Source organism: Camelus ferus, chromosome 4, assembly GCF_009834535.1.
Source record: "Camelus ferus isolate YT-003-E chromosome 4, BCGSAC_Cfer_1.0, whole genome shotgun sequence".
Taxonomy (NCBI): Eukaryota; Metazoa; Chordata; class Mammalia; order Artiodactyla; family Camelidae; genus Camelus; species Camelus ferus.
Genome location: NC_045699.1, coordinates 28,587,055 through 28,608,548, shown reverse-complemented (window position 1 = coordinate 28,608,548; position 21,494 = coordinate 28,587,055). Strand labels below are relative to the sequence as shown.

At 44.3% G+C, this 21,494-nt stretch overlaps 1 protein-coding gene across 1 annotated transcript in view; it reads right to left on the bottom strand.

Annotated features, from left to right (window-relative positions):
* GLDC (glycine decarboxylase) overlaps positions 1-21,494 on the bottom strand; it is a 150,091-nt gene continuing 128,597 nt past the window's right edge. Inside the window, exons 20-28 of the mRNA XM_032477700.1 lie at positions 18,577-18,702; positions 16,954-17,103; positions 15,592-15,704; positions 14,032-14,173; positions 11,462-11,573; positions 5,182-5,277; positions 2,145-2,317; positions 739-819; positions 1-216 (exon numbers count right to left, since the gene is read on the bottom strand). Coding sequence (XP_032333591.1) covers positions 73-216; positions 739-819; positions 2,145-2,317; positions 5,182-5,277; positions 11,462-11,573; positions 14,032-14,173; positions 15,592-15,704; positions 16,954-17,103; positions 18,577-18,702 — 1,137 coding nt within the window. The 3' untranslated portion in view covers positions 1-72. The remainder of the gene's footprint in view (positions 217-738; positions 820-2,144; positions 2,318-5,181; positions 5,278-11,461; positions 11,574-14,031; positions 14,174-15,591; positions 15,705-16,953; positions 17,104-18,576; positions 18,703-21,494) is intronic.

The following is a 21,494-nucleotide window of genomic DNA, read 5'->3' as shown; positions in this document are numbered from 1 at the left end:
GAAAATGAAAGATTTCTTTATCAGACACTCCAAAGCACATCAAGTCAGTCACTCGAACTTAGGGAGAGAAGACTAGGAAGAGGCCCTCTTCTGTTGAGAAAATGGGGACTCATAAACATCCATGGGTGGGCAGGTACACACCAGGTGCTGATCTCCATAGATGTCATCAATCCGGGCAATGGTTGGCCAGAATTTGTTCTCCGGTTTCACAAAGGGCTGCAGGGGACAAAAGATGGAGATGTTCTGGGAGAGTCTGAGAGGCTTCTCTTAGGAGAGGAGAATGCAACAGCCCCACAGCCTCAGATACAATTAGCCCAACACGTACTCAAAAATTATTGTAAGATGCTAAAATCCAACCTTCATTACTGTCCCCCATGTCCCCACCCCACCAAACACTGCAGAGAATCTTTTTCATAGGAGAATCAAAGGAAAGATGGCATGTGTTGCATTTGGAGCTGTATCCCTAGTGGACGATGGTAGAAAACATTAATCCACTTGACCAACTCCCATGTGGTCTTCCTCCACTGTGCCCCCTGAGGATGCCCAGGCCTGTGGTTGACACTCTCACCCTGACCTCAGAGCTCCGAAAGCCAGTTCCTGTGTTCTGCAACGGTGTCCCACATATTGTTACTAGAGCGAGGAGACAGCAAGAGTGAAGCCGCTCCAAGTGGGCGATGGCCCCTCACGTACACATGAGCCCGAACCAGCCGGCACGTCCAGCTTCAGAGGAGAACTTACGAGTGGGAATGCTGCCACCTCTCTGGAATACGGCCGATCCCAGTGGGAGGATGTGACGCAGGTCAAGGAGTGTGGCGACATCTGAGACAGAGACACGGGTGGGAGAGGGGTGAGAGCAGAACACGGCCTTCCCCTCCCGCACTGTACGTCAACCACTGAGCTGCTGATGGATGCCCATGGCTGCTGGTTTGTTTCAGTTTAGGGGGAAGGAAATCTTCGTAGGAATTTTCTCATTGTGGAATATTTCAAATAGCAGAAAGTTATAAAATAATAAGCACATATACCACCCAACATAAATCAGTATGTGTCAGATTTGCTTAACCTTTTCAAATAAACATTACAAACACAGTTGAAGCTGCCTGCATTCCCCCTCTCCATCTTATCGCTTGCCCTCCTCCCCAGTGATAACCAGTATCTTGATTTTGGCTGTCACCATTCTCATGTTTTTATACTATTACCACCCATGTTAAACAGCATAGAGCACAGTTTGGTATACTTTTAAACCTTATATCCTATGAGTGGTAGTCTCCACTTCTTTTATATCTCAATGTTAGGCTCTGTTGCCATTTTTTTAAGCCTAAATCCTGAAAGAATCAGCAGTACCGAGAGAAAAGAGAAGCAGTAATGAGAGCAAATCATCCTGTGTTCCTCCACTGCCCCGTCTCACCGAGCGGGGTGTCGGCCTCCTGCCGGCCGTTGGCCCCACCACTCCACCTCAGCTGGGCATCTCTGGCACTTACCTGAGCCTCCCCGAGCATCTCAGACTTGATCTCTGACTTGGAGCCACAGCAACACAACCGTAGCCTGCCGGGTATTCTAAGTTCATGATCCCCCAGCTTAGAAATGTCTGGCCCTAACACGGAACTTAGGGCTCTGACTAGATATAAAATGAACATGTTCTGGAAGAGGAAAGGTAATGCCTAACAGTTTTTTCTTCAGTTCAGGCCATAAACATGGTAAAATATTCAGGCCAAGTACCAATCTGGTTGTTCTAAGAGGTAACTACTCCAATGTAAGAGTTGGTCTTTATCCGGAGTATAACAGATAAACAATCTCAGTAGAGTGCATCAGACACAGAATGGTAAGACTTCCCCAACTAAGTGAGTCCTTTGGCCTCGGCTCCCTCCTTTGGCAACCAGCCAGGTGCTCGTGGGGTGAAGAACTCCCACAACCACCAAATACATAACATTAAAACATCAGAAATACCCACATTATACTTGAGTAACTGCTGCTATGTTGATTCAGGAAGACTTAAACTTCCAAGTAATGAACACATCTCAGAAGAAAGGTTAATTCTAGTCAAGAATATCATCTTCTGATAAGAGTTAAGGAGTTGCCAGCACGCTATCCAGACACCATTTTCTACTCGCCGGGACGTTTTAGATAAAGTCCCAGAGGCTACGCACCTTCAGGGGGTTGACCCTGGGGTCGATGCGGCCCTCCTCAATGTCGGCGATTTCCTGCCGAATGCTGATCATGGCGTCACAGAATCTGTCCAGCTCTGCCTTGTCTTCTGACTCAGTGGGCTCAATCATGAGTGTGCCGGCCACTGGCCAGGACATGGTAGGGGCATGAAACCCTGCAAGGGAGATGGAACTTATGTCACTAACCTTGACTTTCCCAATCTGGAAGAAGATATCCTCCCCATTTTGTAATTCACCCAAGGAAAACATCTGATAAATTTGCTAATATATGTATCTGGGGATTCATCTCAGCACTGTTTATGAAAGAAAAGCTTAGGAAATAACCTAACATCTGACAATAGATGATCAGTTAAGCAAATTATACTGGGTATCCATACGATAAATATGCAGCCATTCAAAGTATTTATATTTGTTAAATTGGGTAACATTCAAAAATATTAAGTGAAACAGGGAAACTACCTAATGATGTCTCATTTTTATTTTAAAAATGACAAAATGTATATATTTATATTTACTTGATATGTGTATGTATATTTTATGAGGGAAGCTGCCTTAAAGAATAGATAATAAAGTTTTGCCAAGAAACAAGACTAGGGTTTTTATTTCACATTGATTATAGCCTACCAAAAGTTAAATAATGAGGTAACAAGTATTAAGGAGCCTGGAGTGAGTCCTACTGTCCTGTTTTACAGATGAGGAAACTGAGGGTTGGCCAGTACACACAACGCCTTTGCCTTTACGCTGAATACAGGCTGAAGGTGTTTGTGTTTCCAAAAGTTTTCACATGTAAGATGAATCAACAAGACACGTGGTCCAGAGAGAGATTTTCTGCACAAAAGCCAAAAACAACTTTTTCTCAACTCTTAGACTTTATGCTGAAACTTTACAAGATAAAGAACAGCTCCCAGGTTGATAATCCTGTCAACTAAGTTTGCCCTAGAGTGCAGTGGTTCCCAAATTCTGGTGTGGATCATTACATGGGGTGCTTTAGAGTCATGCCTGCATGCTTTAAGGGATTGTCTTCTCAACATTTTATTAGAAAAATTTTCAAACATTCTGTTAAATTGAAAGGTCTGTAGAGTGAACACCCATACACCATCCCCCCAGATTCTACAATGACACTGTTTGCTTTATCGCGTGTCCGATCTATTCATATCTAATGCATCTATCTTACTTTTGGTGCATTTCCAAGCATGTGGCAGCCATCAGTATATTTCTCCCTTAAACACTTCAGCATGCATATCATTACCTAGAATTCAGTATCTGAATTCAATATCTGTTCACATATTTTTGTGATGAAGTTTACTTACAGTGAACTGCAGAAACCTTAAGTATAACATTTCATGGATTTTGACAAATGCATACAGCTGTGTCACCCAAAACAGAAAGAGATTTCTTTTTTTTAAACAACAAGCTGATCTCATTACCCATTAAGTCTGACCTCAATTCCATGTGTGAGCAAATTCAGCCTAGTATTTTCTGCTGTAGTGGTTCCCATCTCTGGAACCGTCTGAGTTGCCTTGGAAACAGAGATTCCTGGATTTGGGGCCTGATTCAAGAAGTCCATGGTATGAGTCTTAAAAACTTATATCAGAATCAGGTGATTCTGACCATTATTTAAGTTTGGAAACCTTGTCCCTACAGCAGTGTGCCCCACAGTCACCTGATAAGACTCATCCATGGAGTGCTTGTACATACAGATTACTAGGCCTTACCCCCTGGAATTCTGATTCAGTACGTGTGATTAAGACTCAAACTGTGTTGTCATTTTCTCTGTTGTTTTTTTTTACTTAGCCATTCATTCATTCTCTCACTAAACAAATGTTCTGAGTGCCTCCTGTGTGCAGGCACCTGGACAATTCTGGGCTTAGGGCAAGTGTAGCCATCACTCTATCAAACATCAAAACATCAAGGTTGGAGATAGACGAGAACTTGGAAATACTGGGTGGTAACTTCAGTTACCACCTCCCTCCTACCCTGTCCCCCTACCCCCAACCCATCCCCCTTGCATATGCTGCTGCAGTCAGATGTGGGATGTGGACGACACATCGCAGAAATGAAGCCTTACCCTGAATCAGCTGACACTCAGCCGTTAGCTAGGAAGCTAAGTCAGGTTACAGGAGCAGCCAAGAGGAGATTTTGACTGCTAATTTCACTAATGAAAATCATCTCTCATTTCCCCACTTATTATCATTGTAACTCTGCATAATATCATTCATTCAAGAGAGAAATGAGTCACACCTGTTATGATACAATAGTAAAACTATTAAATTATTAAAGTTTTCACATTGCTTATTAAAAGAAATCATTCAAATCATCTTAAAATTCAGATAGGACTCCACATCCATCAACAGGCAAAGTTCTCCCCAACTTAGCCTTCCTGAGAGTTGAAAGGTCTTTGATGTTACTAATAGTGTCACTAAGAAAATGTATTTTAATAAGGGTTGTGCTCAGTGAACATCCACTAACCATACACAGGCGGAAGGCCTGTGTCTTTCAAAGAAAACTGCATCATCTCTGGGAAAACAACGTGCACCTATTCCTTCATCTCCAGACGCAGCTAAAACAGCTATTCAATGACTGAGGTGGTTATAAAACTCAAATGCCAGTCATCTAACACTCCTGTAGGTGGCTCGCTCCACTTCCTTCAGCTTACCTCTCCGTGGACCTTTCCATTTACCAGGAGTGGGACAGGTGGAAGAACTTACCAGCAACATGGGCAGGGAGTAGCAGTCATTTTCTTTGGGATTTTCAAGTTTGTTACCTATAAAAACTTCTGTTCCTAGCTGCCGATGGATTCAAGATGCACCAATTTAATATCTTTTGAAGGGCAATACCAGTGTGGTCATGGAGACAGTTCTTTCTCTATCCACAGCTCTGGGTTCCCCGATTCAGCCTGTGGATCAGTTTACTACAGTACCTACGCACTTGGTCTGTGGTCCACAGCCGGCACAGGCAGCTGCATGAAGGTCAGGAGCCCAGGTTCCCCTACAAGAGGTGCTCCCATTAGACCACTCACCGTAATCCTGAAGCCTCTTGGCCACATCCACGGCCTCAATATTTGCAGACTTTTTGAAGGGTCTTGTATCCAAAATAAACTCATGAGCCACATAACCTGTTGAGGAAAGTTGTTGCAGCTCAAGGTTAACATCAGCTTGTTATTTTACCCAAACAAATGAGCAAATAAACCAGCTCCTTAATGCGTATTATTGAAGACCAAGAAACCATCAGCACTTGGTGAGTTTACAGTTGACAAAGACTTCATCTGCTCTTATTACAAATAAAATTTTTAATATGTCGGGCCAATATGTGCAATCCTCAGTGCACACCACACCCGTGAGCCCGGAAGCCAACGGGAGGTGGGACAGGTGCAGATGCACTGCTGGGACATTCGCAGAGATCCCTGGAGATGACACTATTTCTACTCAGAGGAACTAAAACCTACCTGCAACAGTTAAACCTGTCATCACAGGCCTGATCCTTCTGCACAAGGTATTTCCAGAGCTAAAGATCCACTGACAACCTTTTCAACAATTTTTCTCCCAATATAAAATAAGTTTCTTCTATGTATGTAAATACCTACTAAACATATATCCACATACAGAATTTTATGTGATTCTTCAAAGCAACTTTTGAGGGTGTTGGTTTCAGGCTTCAGACTCAGAATTAGAAATAAGAGCTGTCAAACGGCACACCGCAAGTGGCAGGGAGCGGATGTGACTGAAGTCTTATAGGGGTCAGTTCACTTTGTTTCAGTTCGTAAACCAGTTGCCTCCCTTGGCCCAGGATACACCTCCCGCCATGAGATGTTGACCACCCACCCTTCACCAAGAATAAGCCATCGAGTAAGTCAGCATTTTCTTAAATAGAACAACATTCCCGGGGGGCTTCCAAAATTCTGTGGCCCACAAAACAGATGAACTTCCTTCGAGGAAAATATCTCCTTGTGAGACAATAATGCACTGCTTTCCTGACTCACTGCAAACTATGAATCTCCTTAGAGGAACTTGAAGTGGACATAACTCCTCAGGCCTGAGAAGAGTAGCCCCAGTCATTAGCAGCCCCTGAAGATACAGTCTGTGAACTGCTTTGCTTCTTGTGTAATGAACACGTATGAAAGGATGGGCTTGGTCTGAAAATAAAAGCATGAGCCTGAGACTTTGAATATACTGTCACTGCATATTTTTAAAACACGCTTTCTAACAGTGGTGAGGATTAAATTTGTAAGGAGTGTGATTCAAAAGTAAAAGGTGTATTCAGAGGTAGGTAAACTCAGGGGAAAAGTGCCTAAAAGGCATGACCAGTCGGAATGTTCAGGGGAAAAAACCATGAGATGATTTAAGTCCTCGTCGACAACTAATCTCAGGAATCCTCAGTGCCCTGCTACGCTCCCCCATCTGCAGAGCCCAGGCTCAGGCTGTGACCTTTCTTTTCGGAGCCTCTGGCAGCCACCCCGACACTGTGACCACAACTCGAGGAAGAAGGCTAATGAAGCTCCCTGCTCTTCAGAGCACTCAGCCGGCAGGAGGGGAGGTGGAGAGGGACACACGGTGGGGAGGAGTCTCGCTGGCGAGCAGAGAGCAGACTTCCAAGCAGAGGTTCAGTAATAACAGCTGAAAGGCCCCTTCAAGCCCAGCCCAGTCCAGCGCTGCGAACGCTCAGACTGCATCTGCAGCGGCCTCCACCACGGCCAAGTGGTTTGGGAAGAGCTCCATTTTCAAAATGAGGTTCAGATGTTATTTTCTAAATCCATATTCTAATACATTCAAATGGAAACTGCAGTGGGGTTTCAGCATCCCTCTCTGTCTCTCTCTCTTTCTACTTGAGCCCCAAAAGGAGTGAAATTTAAACTTGGTGGTTGTCAGAGGCTGGATCCCAAGATGTTTGTCTTTGTTTGCAGTTTTTAAGGAAAAAAGATATACAAACCTTCTATGGCATATGTTGAGTCAGGGCAATTTGAAGTAGAAATTGTATAAACTGATGAGCACAAGTTTTAATTTTCACTGAGTAGGTGTTTCCTCTGGGCCTAACCAAGACTAGAGCTGAGAGTCTGAAAAGATACCAAGTCAAAGAAGCAACGAAAGAAGTGGGGTGGGATGATGGAAAAGCAAAACAGAAGTGGCTTGGCCCCAAGCTTGAACATCCCCCTCCCGACCCCTCAGATGTTCACGGTCTCTCGAGGTGGAGATGGCATGGGGATGCGCTACAGAAAGATGAGGCTTCCCAAACCCTCCCTGAGAGCAGGGGCCTGACTTTACTTATCCCGCATCCTCCAAGTGACTGCCTAGAAATAAATGGAACTCACTAGCTAATTACTCTATAAAGCTTGGGAGGGCAATCCACAGCCAGTCTAGCTTTTCAGAGGCAGTCCAGGGACCACAATGAACAGAATCAAGACTCCTAACCGTTTCCCTGGGAATGAGATCAGGTCGGTGGGTCCTCTGGCCTCTGGAGTGTCACTTCCCAGCCCCTGGGGTCGATGTCCGCTCACAGAGGCCACCAGGAAGCCTCTTCAGGGACAGGAATTTCCAGGCAGAGTTAGGTTTGTCTAAGGTCAAAAAGGGGTAGGCATTTAAGAAATTAAAACAAAACATCAAGATACTAACAGTTGTCTAACTCCACTGCCAGGAACACCATTTAGCTCAGACGTTAAGTCTAGCCTCCCACAAGAGCAGACACCTGTGAATTTTTCTAATTCCTTCTTTAAAAATGCCTCACCTTTCCTGACGTAACTCCTTTCCTTCTCATCCTAGCAGAATAAATACTATCACTCTTCCCCTACCCCATTTCTTGCCTATCATCTCCTTGCTTCACAAAACCGTAAGCTTCAACAAGTTTAGCTGGTCAGATCTCTCAAAGAAGTGGTTCATAAAGGGAAGCCTGCAGTTCATTAAAATTATTGCCTCATAGTCATCCATAATTCCAAAGTCTTATTTAGAGCTGGTAAACGTGATTAAGATGAGTAATGGTCTTCTAATACTGCTATTAGACGTTTTGGAATACAATGTATTTATTAAGAACATTTCTCTTTGGGGCCCTCAGGAGGTACAGTAATCATTGTTTTTTAGGCCCTAAAATACTAAAGCCTCAGATTGTATAATGAATGTGTTTACCAGACCAAACACGAGACAGTTTTTGGTTTCATGAACTTTGGGATTGGGTAATAAAGTCTGTAATCACCAATCTGTTTCTGCTTGGGATGAGAAATACGATTCATTATTTAATTCTGGGATAAAATGTCAAAACAAATGGAAACCTCATCCATCTTTCTGTGTTGCAAATCTCTGGGGGCAGTCTCTGCCCAAAGCAGTCACTTACTGCTAAGCACGCGGCGGGCACCTGAGCAGCACGTGCTCGGTTCACTTTCCTCCTGGAGCGTGGCCCACCCCACATTCATTCCTCCTCTAAAAGCCTCAAGCTTGCATCGCACAAGGCTGTGAACATACTAAAAACCACTGAATTGTACATTTTAAGTGGGTGATGTGTATGGTATGTGAATTCCATCTCAGTGAAGTTGTCAAGTAAAGTTAATCCCAAGGAAATGTTAAATAAAAAATAAACAGTTAGGAAAAGAACCCTAAACTTCATAAATTAAAGCAAAAAGATTACTGTCACTCATCAAATTGGCAAAGACGTTTTGGTTTTGGTTTGTGTTGCCTTCCCAGCCTGGCACGTGGTGCTCACTGGGCCCTGGTGTGACAGTCACTCTCGTATGTTGTTAGGGTGACGTCAATTGGTGTTAAGTCTTTGGGAGAAAACAAGGCCATACATTTCAAGAGCTTAAATGCATTCATTCCTCTGAGATGATTTCTCTTCTACAGCTCTAACCTATGGAAATAATCAGAGATGTTTAAAAAAAAAAATCTAAGTAAAAGATATTCATTGCAGCATTGTTATAAGTGCAAATAACTAGGGGGGGAAATCTGATAGAACCGCTTTAAATCATGGTAAATCCATGTGACAGAACTGATGTAGCCACTTTCAAAGGACATTTAATGGCAAGGGAATGAGCTCAATATAAGGTAAAGTTAAAAAACAGGATACAAACTGTGCTTTTAATATGATCTCAGTTGTCTAAAACTAAGGTGAGAAGAATGAATACAACAAAATATTAACTGGTCACATCTGCTTGATGGAAACATGGGTCATTTCACTTTCTTCCTCCAACTTTGATTGTCCAAATTTTCCATGTTGAGCATACGTACCTGACTTACATAATCAGACAAAACAAATACTGATGCTAACCCTGAAGGCCAATACATAAGCAGGATGCATCCCACATCTCAGGAGCTATATTTGAGTTAATTAGTAGCTCTTGTAGCTTCTTTAATACTCACTTCAGAAGCATTTCATTGTGTTGCTTAGAGACATACTGCCCACAGCTTTCTTCCCTACTCTCTGGGGAACACTGCTGATCAGAGCTCCTGATGATATAGTTCTTTTCTATTTTCAAACTTCAGAACCACTCTTTTGGATACATATTTACAAAGCAAGATGGGCTTTTAAATTAAAGACCATCCGTGTAGACACACACTCCCTGGGCCGCAGACACCAAGAGCCAAAGAGGGGCCTCGTTCCAATGGCCCCGGGTCCGGCGTGCTCATTACTGACTCCCATCTCTCCGCCCTGGACCCGTCGGTCCCTGCTCTCGGATTCTGTGCCCACAGCCCACGCATCAACCGTCCGCCTGGCTCTTAGCGCCGCCTCTCCCATCACCTCCAGGGTGACTTTATTCCCTCTTCTATCCGTCTCTCTATTGGAGTTTCACTCTCCCCTCTTCACAGCCTTTCCCTGGCTACTGAAAATGATCTTCTCTTATTTAAAAACAAACGAAACTGCATCCTATTAAAGCAGCTCCCCCCTTCCACCTTCACCACCAAACCCGGCAGACATGAATGCTGCTCCCTTCTCCCCAAACTCAGCCCACTTCTCAGCCTATTTCCATCTGCATCTGCCTCACTGTTGGACCCTAACCTCTTTCAGAGGTGACTGAAGGCCCCTAAATGTGAAAGGCAAAGGTTCTTTTTAAGACTCGTGAGACCAGCCACCTGCTCTTCAGTCTGTCCCTCCCTGTTGGGCACGACCACCCACATCTGTGTGCTGTGCTGATGCGATGCCAGGGACCAGGGCAGCCACAGCCTCCCCTGGGCAGAAGCTCAAGGTCTGCAGGAGAGAGCCAGGCGACAACGGGGGGGGGGGGGATCCTCTGTGGTGGAGGGAGCCAAGAGAAGTAGTTCTTGCCACCAGGGAAGGGTAGCCTCAGGGAGGAGGTGGGGCCAGAGCAAAGAAGGAAGGATGGGCACTGGGTCAGATGCTGCAGGGAGGGGGGGTGGTCTACAGCTGCCTCAGCACGGAGACCCCTCCTCACCAGGAGCCCCTTTTCCTGCACCCCCTCATGTAGCCATCTGCCTGAGAGGGTTCAATCTGGTTTCCCAATACTCTTGCCTTGGGTCTCCCCATTTCCAAGAATCGGCTCCAAGATTCTGTGCCCAGAGCCACATCTCTGCCAGTCTCCCTGTTCCACCCCTTCCCATCACTTCCAGGGAGACCCTGATCCTCCATCTATGATTCCCTCTGTTAGACGCCATAGAGGGCTGACCTGAAATTTCTCTTCACACTCAACTAATCAGTAACTAAGTCCTCTGATTCTACTTCTGACAGCTTGTTCATCCCCTGCCACTGTGCTAATGGTTTTAACATTCTCTTCATCCTGTGATGCCCCTGTTCAGCAACAGTAGAGTCCAGAGCCTCCCAAGATCTTCAAAGCTCCATCTTACCTCTCCAGCCTCATCTTCATCTGCTCCCTCTCCTCGCTCCCCGTTCTTCAAGCCACTCAACACTCCCACCACCCAGACGACACCTCCTCTCTGGATTGCTCCTCCCTCTCTGTTGACTGGGGTTCTGCTACTCTTCCTTCCAGGCTCATCTCAGATGGCTCCTTCCAGAAGGCTTTCCCAACTCTTCTGCCCTGCCTCTGCCCAGTCTGCAACACTCCATTCTTTAGGGGCATCCCCAGGGCACGAGGGGAGGTAATGAGCTCACAGCATTTATGCGCACGTTTCTCAGCGGTGTGGGCTCCTTGCTGGCCTGGGCTGTAGTGTGTTGCAGAGTCTTACAAAGAGTGATATCCCTAAACTGTTTACTAAATTGAAGTTCTTTCCACTAACTCTAGGCTTTTCTCTGGTATATGCTGAGAAGCAGAAGTTTCCCACCCTCTTCTGAAAGCCACATCCACTGGGTCAAACTTGGTTTGGCCAAGGAAAAAACCAAGGTGAATATAGACTACAGTTCATACTTACCTCTTGCACCCCGGAAAAGGACTCTGTAGTGTTTTTCTAATCGCTTGGCCATGTAGTTGGCATTTAATATAGCAGTTTCTGTGGCCTGTTTAAGGCCCTTGCCTCCCATCATCTGCAACAGATGGAAAAACAGAGCCATCAACCATGGAACGGGTAAACCCAATGGACACTAGCCAAAGACACCCCCAGATAAATCCCACTCACAAAGGAAGATAGCATGCCACAACTCTCTGGATTGCAGATGAGTGAAATATCCTAACAACGATATCTGTCAGTCCCCTCTAAGCCTGAAATAATTTTTGGTTTTCTCCTTTCAACAGTAATTTTGTATTTCTTACTATAGTAACAAAGCTTAGAAAAGGGCAAAATTGACTGTGGACTTTTGTGTTATCTACAGAAGAAAAAGAATCGTTTTTAGGCTACATGCATTTTGGGGAGTTTTCATTTGTTCACTGTGAATTTGAGATGCCTTGATAATTGCCAGGAGTCCCATGGGATCTTGGTCAAAATCCCCACTGAATCCATTTTGTGTGGTTTATCTTCCAATTGTCTGTAGTCAAGGCTATTTTTGTTTAACAACAGCCAGGTTTGACCATATCATTTTCTGGTGGTTCACAAGTCCCTGTGGTTACATGGGGTGAATATTATCACCAGTAAAGAGCTTAAAACCAAGATTACACCAATTTTTACTGCCTACTTTCCTCCCAGAACACCTCATGTATGAGGGAGGCTTGACAGCTATTAAATACATAACTAATGTAAAAGCAAATGAGAGAGCATAAAATTAAACAGCAGGGACCCTGAAGTCCAAAGGAAGGAGAGCACACATTTTACCAGACTGGTCAAAGAAGGGTTCCTGGAGTAAGAGTTAAAACTTGAGTGGAAACTTGAAAATGGGTGGAATTTGGAGACAAAGAGAAAGGAGAAGGCCCTCCAAGTGAGAAGAATGGCAAGAACCAAGGTGTGAAATGGAAGGCACGTGGCTGCAGCCTGGGAGTTGCTGTAGAGCCTGGTGGGTTGGAACTTCCTCTTGCAAGCTTCAAACCCTTGCTGGGCAGGACGTGGACTTGGTTCAGTCAGCCACTGGTTCTCGACCTGTGCATCGGAGTCACCCAGCAGCTTGACAGCCCACCCCCCACCCTGCATATGCTGACTTTGACTCTCTCTGGGATGGGGCCTGGGCAAGTGCATCTTGGAAGAACCCACTAAAGGTTTTGTGCAGGCTAGGGAGAGCCGGTGGCAGAGGCAAACAGAAGCCAGGAGGGGATGGAGGGCCCTGGTGGGAGTCTAGCAGTACTGTACAGAGTGTCCAAGCTGGACTGCAGCAGGGAGAGAAGGTGGCAATCTAGTCCAGGTGATACATAACACCAGCCTGAAGTAAAGGGGCCCAACGTCAGAGGGCCCTACTTTATTTACTTCTTTTTTCAACTGAGGCTCTATCTGATGTTCCTGGCATATGGCCAAACCAGCCTTGGTGCATTTATTCCTTATATGTGGGAAATCTTCTCCAACCCAAATAACATTCCATAACAAATCACTCAGGTTTACAGGACCCAGAGACCAAAAGGAAGCCGTGAATTAGATTCTGTTTACAAAGAAGCAGACCTTTATCATAATTGTTTTTGTTGTTAGTATTTGCAAAAAAACAAACGCAAATATCATTTCAAAAAGCAAGTTTTAGTCTCTGGGGTATAGAACTGTTGTTCCAGCTTCCCAGAAAGTTTTCATTAAGAAACATAAATGCCACACTGTTCAAGAATAACAACCAGCCCAGAGGGTCCTCCGGCATGATGTGCACAGCTGGGTTTGGGGTTTGTTTCGCCAGAAGCCTCCCTTCCTCTAGGGAGGGGAGCTGTTAGGGAAGGCCGCTTTAATTAGCCGCTGAACAACTATCCAATGCATGCCCTTGTCAGCACAGGAGGTGGGCAGGCCAGTTTGAAGGAGAGCTGTATAAAATAAACTCTGGCCTGAGTGTTTTTTGGAAAAACACAAAGGAAGGAAGCCTGTTCTCTGACAAAGTCTAATTACCCCCGAGAGCATAGTTCCACGGGCCCTAAAGGGCAAAGAGCTTTGGGAAACCACCACATAAGTGAATTTCTGCTATTGTCATCGTGTCCTCCAGGCTCCCAAGAAATACAAAGTGAAACGAGATGTATTCCTAAAATTTATCCCAGGATCTCAACCAAGTGTAATAATTAGTATGTGTACCGTTTTTCACTTGCAAGGGGCCGTACAAATCCTACAGGAAACCAAATGACGTGGCCAGAACATCCATATGACTCATGGTACTTAACTCCGTCTGGAAAAATATATCTGGCGTGTCAGTTTCTCTGATGTTAAATCCGCTATGAGAACCCAAAGGAAAACAGCTTGATGAAGAAGAGATGAAATGAACTTTAGCTGATCTCTTTAGGAAGGTTTCTTCCACTCAAGTCATCAGCAGTTTTCACCGCACCACATCTCGGATCATGGATTTCTTCATTTTTAAGTCAGGAAAGAAGTCTGAAGTCTCAGTTCCCCACCCACACACCACACCCCCAACCCGTCTAACACACATTCACAGGCCTCACCTTGATATAAGCCCATGAAATGGGCAAGATGGAACTGGAGCCCCACGGGGCCGCGCTGACGGTACCCAAAGGGTAGGCATCTTCGCTTGGCTTCACTGAAATGATGGGATGATTAGGCAGAAAAGGCACAAGATGCTTCTTCCTGTATTTTTTTAAATAAAAATTTAGAAGATGTAAAAACATCCAGTTCAACCTAGCAGGCAGGTGCTGGGCCCTCTTAGGAAGCTCTGTTCCTAACAGAGGAGCTGTGTCAGTGGAAGGGACTTGACACCTGCTAAGAGGCAGATGTGCAGGAAGTGCTCCTTCCTTCCTCCTCTAGAGGCACAGCTCACCAGCCATCAGCATCCCAGCAGCTCACCCAAGAACCATGGCAGACAATGCGGCAGAGGCAGGCAGCCATGGACTAGCAAGCAGAGCTGCGGGCTCACGTGGATGTGCAGACATCCCAGCCCAACAGCACCCCCTCCCAGCCCAATGCCCCACCCTCTTTCCCAAGGCACCTAAGGGATACAGAAGGATGCTGCTGAGAAGAGGCCCCGGGAGGTGACATATCGGAGGCCAGCACGTGACCATCACTCACCCCACCTCCCCCACAACTGAGACACTGGGACTCCTCCACTTCCTATAAATAATAGTAATCACGAAGGCAGAAAAAAGCAAGGGGGCAGGCTCCATGCATCAATGAAGACTGACCCCTCGGCATATTTTTGGAAGAATGAAAATGCTCAGGAAATGGCTGCTCAGCATCATTTCCACAAGCTGATTTGATTTCACAGTGTAAAAAGGTATCAACGGCTACTTTGCTGCTTTAGTCCTACTCTGACTTCATCCAGTTATTTCTATTAATAAGGTGTGTTCCCTCCTAACTTAGATGGAATAAGAATTCAAGCTGCAGAGTGTTCAACATCTTCCACCCAATTCACTTCTGTGTGTGTGTATTTGAGAGAACATTTAAGTACTATCCTCTTAGCAAATTTCAGTTATACAATACAGTGATATCTAGTATAGTCACTGTGTTATGTGTTAGATCCTCAGACCTCATTCGTCTTATAGCCGAAAGGTTGTATTGTACCCTTTTACTAGCCTCTCCCTTTGTCCCTCCCTGCCCCCCAGCCCTGGCAACTACTTTTCTACAATGAGTTCTTTTGTTTGTTAAGTTAGATAAGTCACTTTTGATGTAACTATCAGCTGATTTAAAAAAGAAATAAAGCAAAGCTTAGAACTCTAAGTTAAAGTCTGAGAGGCACTTCCAAGTGCTGATATTCCACTTCTGCTCCAGAATGCTCCAGCAGAGCTCCCTAATAATTACTCTGTCAGTAAATCCACTCTGTCTATGCATGACCGGGAGCTTAGTGGGGCCAAACACTGTGGTTAATAAAATCTAACTATGCTTTCCTCCTTAGACCTAAGCGCCCCATTCACTGCTCCTCACCCAACCCCTACAGGCACACTACATGTCTTTGACACTTGAAGACCTTGATGAGAAGAGCAGGAAGTTTGGGCCCGACCTTTCATTCTCAGTCTCCAAAGCCATCCTGAAATCAGCAGCCCAGAACTCACACTCCGATGGGCCCCATGCCAGGGCCGCCTCCTCCGTGGGGAATGCAGAAGGTCTTGTGAAGATTTAGGTGTGAGACATCAGACCCAAAGTCTCCAGGACGACAGATTCCCACCTACCACAAAGGGAAGGAGCCAAAAGCAAAAGTCAGGAGCATGAAGGGTGTTCTGGACAGGTCGCCATGCTACTTCCCCTTCCACGGAAAGGCAGGTGGAGCTGTTCCCAGAAACGTCCTTAATACGGCAATCAAAACAGGCATCCCACAGGCAGCGTGGCCTGTGGTTTCCATGGAAACAGCAACTGACCATTTAGTCTAATTTAGATTATAAAAAACAGATTTGAATATACAGTCAATTCCTAATTATCCACCCCAAGAGGCAGGAGAGGAAGCACCCCTAACAGAAGAAAGGATAGTACCTCCTCACTATTAAACAGGCCATTTCACCCCAGCATCTCTGACACCCCAGCGTTGGGTGTCGTGCACTTTACTGAACAGCCCCGTAGGGCATATGGATATAAAGGGATGGAAGGCTGTTTGAGAGGATACTGAGCCAAGGGAGAGGAAGGGAGGCTGACAGTTTTCCTGAGACCATCCTGGTACCACCCACAACAGGTGTTCCTGCCTCCTTGGCGTTAGGGCTAATTGTGAATGTGGCCAAAGAGAAAGAATGCATTTATGCTACTGAAGCAACAGACAATCCGTGGACTACTCAAAAGAAATTAGAAGAAAAGAAAAGCAGAAAGACTCCAACATGGTTTAAAAACAATTAAATAGGAGGAGGAGGAAGAGGAGGAAAATAAGAAGGAGAGTAAGAAGCTGAGAAGACGCAAAAAAAGATGACTCTCTGTCCTCCAAAGGCTCCCTACAGCGTCCTCTCAAAGGTACACATCACACAGACAGCCCTCCACACCCCCCACCAAGTAGTCAGATCTGCCCTTCAGGGACAGAGCTATTCAGCTGTTCCACACGGATGAAGCTGAAGCCAGACTAATGGCTGATCCAAGGCCAGGGGAGGTCAACATCCACCAGTAGCCAGAACTGGGGTCTCAGGTCCCTCAGGGAGTCGGGTGACCTTCTTGCCCACAGTACCCCAGAGGGACCACACCCTGTGACAAGCTAAGGACATTCCACTCACTCCTGGCTTCCCTTCAACCTTTTTACCTCTTCAGCATCCCCCGTGACCTCCTTAGGAGCTATAAGCTCAGTGAAATTGTGACACATTCTTTGTTTGATGTGGCAATAAAGTCAGTGTCTGTTCTGAACTCAGTGTCATATTTTAAGACAGCTGTCAAGAAGTCAGAGAAAAAAAAATTTCTTTTTGACTTTTAACTGTTTTCTCAAGGAGCCCTGTCACGTTGCCCACCTGAGCATTCATATTTGCCCCGTCCAGGTAGACCTGCCCTCCGTGCTTGTGGATCAGGTCACACACCTCTCCGATGTTCTCTTCAAACACTCCATTGGTGGATGGGTATGTAATCATGATTGCTGCCAGGTTCTCCTTGTGTTTATCCACCTGAGAGATTGAAAAGGGTAGAGGGACACAATGGGAGGAAACGTTGCTTTTCTTGGGCAAACTCTTGCTTTTTATTTTAAAGGATTAAGAAAGATGAGGTCTTGGTCTTTTCATTTCTGGAACTGTCTCAACATATGATGACAATAATAAAAGATCCATAGGCAATTCTCCCTTCATAAATCATTGCAAAGAAATAACAAGATCCCTTCAGGCTAGGTCCCCATGGTCAAGACCAAAAAACTGTTCAGAAGATTTTTTGATATTTTGGGCCCAACTCTCTATAAAGTGGTTTTCCTTTGTCTCAGATCATCTTAATAATTATTTCAGATCTTTTTGGCTCCAGACAAGTTTATTCTTACAGTTAATCTCTCTCCCTCAGCTCTTCTCACCATATCCACCCTTACCCCATTTCCCTCCCATTCTACTGAAATTAGAATTCCCACTAAGAGTGTTCTTCTCTGATTTAAAAAAAAAAAAAAAAACTCCATCATTTTTCCTTTTGACAGAAGGCAAGTATATATAAAAGGCATGTTCCTGTGTTTTTTTGACCAGCAAGTCAGAGCAGGCTCAAATGGAAATGAGAAAAAAAAAAAAACAAAAACTAAAGTTCATATCCTATATTGGAGAGACTTAATAATTACAACTACTGGCCCAGAAGATTTATCAGTAAAAACTCTGTGGGGCAATGGAAGGGTGAAGCGGATAGGAGAGATGCGCAGAGTTGTGTATTTTCATCTTCCCTGTGAAGGCAGTTACATGAAGTTCTCAGTCTCCATGCCTAATAACCCTGACAAAATCACATTGCTATTCAACTGATTTCCTTCCCTCTTAAGATGCAGCCTCCAGTCCACCAGTGAAAAGCAGATACGGTTGCTAGGCAACCTCTTCCTGGAGGTTGGGAGGTTGGGAGTGGGGGTTGGTACTGCAGGAAGGAGGATGGAATATATGGAATATTGCCTGAAAATCAGCAGGTAATGGCTGGGACCATCACCAACATCCGCAAAATCTACATTTATGTTTTGATTCCCAACACAAAGATTGAGAATAACCATGACTGCCAATTTGATTGTTAATGGGGGAAGGAGGGTAAGGTTGGGCAGGAGGCAGACAGATCCTGCAAGGAATACCCTTACTACCACCATGAATAATTCATTTGGTTTGTTACACATGCACACATTAGAGAAATGCATTTCAGTTTAAAGGACCTTCTCCTTGTTAGTGAAGGAAGAGGCAAAAGTAGACTATGGTCAGCTTTATTCTGGACCAAGAATGTGACTCCTACTTTTATTTTTCTTATAGAGATGGCTAGGTTTTCTGATTTTACGCCATTTTCCCTAGAACAATTCAGAGGAGGAACTTCAGTCTTTTAATTAGAATGCAAAAGAAGATAACATTGACATAAACCATCCAGTACCTGCCCACCACGTCTTTCCAACCCACATCGCCCCCATCTGTTAAGTGGAATATGAGTACCATGGCCTTGAGGTGAGCTGCATCGATATTCCCGTATTTATCCACCTCCACAGGCTGAATCTTCATGCCTGCCATGTGGGCACTTGCAGGATTGGTCCCATGTGCGGATTTTGGAATGAGGCAAACCTTAGGAGTGGAATGAAAAGAAGGAAGTAGGAAAAAAAAAAAAAACCATCACCTTCAGACTATTCATTATGACAGAAAAGTCCTAGATGATGCTTGGAGCTCAAATTCAGTGGGTGCCACATGCTCCATTTAAACTGACCAGTGGTGCCTTAAAATGTGCTACAATCTCATTATTACTGCATTGCAAACAATGTCCAAAAAAGGAGCTTACACTTCAATCCCCAAATATTGTTCCTTAAAGACTTCAGAATATTAACACTCTCCTCACTTAAGCCAACACCAAAAACAGGCCTAGGCTGATTCTAACATTGTCTCAGCTATAATATATAGAAAGAACATGATTTTGGAAGTTAAACTCTAGGACTCAAATGCACACATCATAGCTTCAGTGCTGTGCTTAGCTCTGCTGAGATCGAAGAGAGATAACCACAGACCTATTCCAAGGCCTCCCAGTGCCAACACACCAACGGTGTCATCATTTATTGGATGCTTCCTCTCTGCAACGAAGTGTTAGTTGCCATGAGAACCATAACTAAGCACAAATGCCCATCAGCCCCGGCCCTGTGCTCACACAACGCATTCACTGTCAATGCTGTCATCCATAGAAATGAATGTCTACAGCCCACAGGTACCCAAAGAACTCAGAATGAGAGGGTGTCACGTCAAGCTGAAGAGATCAAGAGTAAGTATCTCAAGAGCTAGAACCTAAGCTAGAGCTTAAAGACATGTTAATTCTATGGAAGGCGGATGGTGGGCACAATGTTAGAATTCTCAGATTTAAATCATTTCATCCTCCCCCCAGATCACATGAGCACAGGTGAACACACATTCTCTGGCAGATCTGATGCTGTCCCACTACAGGAAAGTGCATCCTGGAGTTTCTCCCAACAGAAAGCAACACGGAGAATCAATGTGCACCCTGAAACAATCTTCTTCTGTTTTTAAATCCCAGAACCAATATTGCCACCTCTTGAAGAGAAATGGTCATCATAAAAATGGACTTACAAAGGGGAAACTCAGCTTACTGCTGTTTCCTCAAAAACAACAAAGTCCTCTACTTAAGCAAAATGCATGTGTATCCAAAGAGAACTGTAAGCAAAGCAAACATGAAATTACCTTGTTGTTGTTCTGCTGACAAAGTTTGTGCCTCTTTTGAATGGTTACTGGTCTCTGCTGGTTATGCTGTGTTTTCCTCAAATCCTCTGCCTTGTTTAAATGTTTCCCTTTTGTATTAAATTCTTTTAATTTCTCAAGACCAAAGCTGGAGTTACTTGTCCTTTCCCACAAGGTATTTTTAATCTACCCAAGGAACTTTGGATAGAAGGATCCCTTCTGGACAGAACATTGATCAAGGAAGGGGAAGGTGACTATTAATGGCCTAAATGAAGAATTCATACCAGAGAAGTTCTGATAAAACAAAAGCATTCAAGCTAGAAATGTCACTCATCCTGTGATACACTGAATAATGGGCCCCCAAAGATGTCCACATTCTAATCCCCAGAATCTATGAATGTGACCCTATCTGGCAAAAGAGACTCTGCTGGTGTGAATAAAGACCGTGAGGTGGGATCTTGAAATCTGGATTATAGGTTGGGCTTTGAATGTATGCACAAGTGTTCATCAGAGGTGGGCAGAGGAAGAAGAGGTGATGACTGAACAAGTGGTTGGAGTGATGGCAGGTCGGGGCCATGAGCCAAGGAATGCAGCAGGCCTCCAGAAACTAGAAAAGGCAAAGAAATGGACTCACTCCTGGATCCTCCAGAAGGAACCAGCCCTGCCAGCACGTTGACTTTAGCCGAGTGAAACCAATTTCAGACTCCTAGCCTCCACAACTATAAGAAAATAAACCTGTGCTGTTCTAAACCACTGACTTTGCAGTAATTTTTTCCAGTAGCCATGGGAAACTAGCACACACCCTGATGTAAGGATTAGTGGAAAGAAAAGGTCTCAGTGGTTCTGTCAGTGACTTGCTGCTATTGGACATTTCTGAATTTCTATGTGGCTTTAGGAATTTAATTAACTATCTTTTTAAAATATTAATTCTTCCTCACTTTGAAACTGGTGTTGCGAGGGACATGGAAATAATAAGACTCAGACTTGATGTTTTATCCAACACTAACCCTCTTTGGTGCATTTATGTCAACTTAGGTGGATGCTGTATTTTTTTAACTCCCCACTGTGCCTGGCATAGACCCAACAAAGCTCACCCTCAGAAACTTGCTGAATGAGTGAAGGATTAAGGAGGAGCACTCCTTTATAAGGGAAATCAATTTTTTACCACCGGTAAAATCTAAAAACCAAATCTCACTACTTTGCCTCAGGCAGTTGAGAAGAGAAAAATATGTACAAGTTTTAGGGGTGTTTTTTTTGGGAGGGGGAGAATTAGTGTTTTTTGTTTTTGGTAAAATGTTTTCCCTTTGTATAGGAAATTCAGTCTCAGATCAGCAAATCTGAGTTAGTATGTGACTAGAAAATTGAGATATTAAGTATAAAATATTTAGGACAGTGGCTAGCACACAGTAATTTCTATAATAAGTGTTAAATAAATTTGTATTGTCACAAATTAAACTGGTAAATCAAGAACTTGGACGGTGCATTTTAGGAAACTCTGAAATTTAACCTAAGAGTAAATGTGAAAATAACTTCCAAAAACGAAAGAATTTTTGAAATCTTTGAAACAAAGAATCACCAAGAACTCAGGAGGTTCTGTAGCACATGATTTCCCCACGCTCCTTAAAAAAAAAAGAAGGATGTATTTTACTAGATTCCACTAGCATCTATTGTACCAGAGC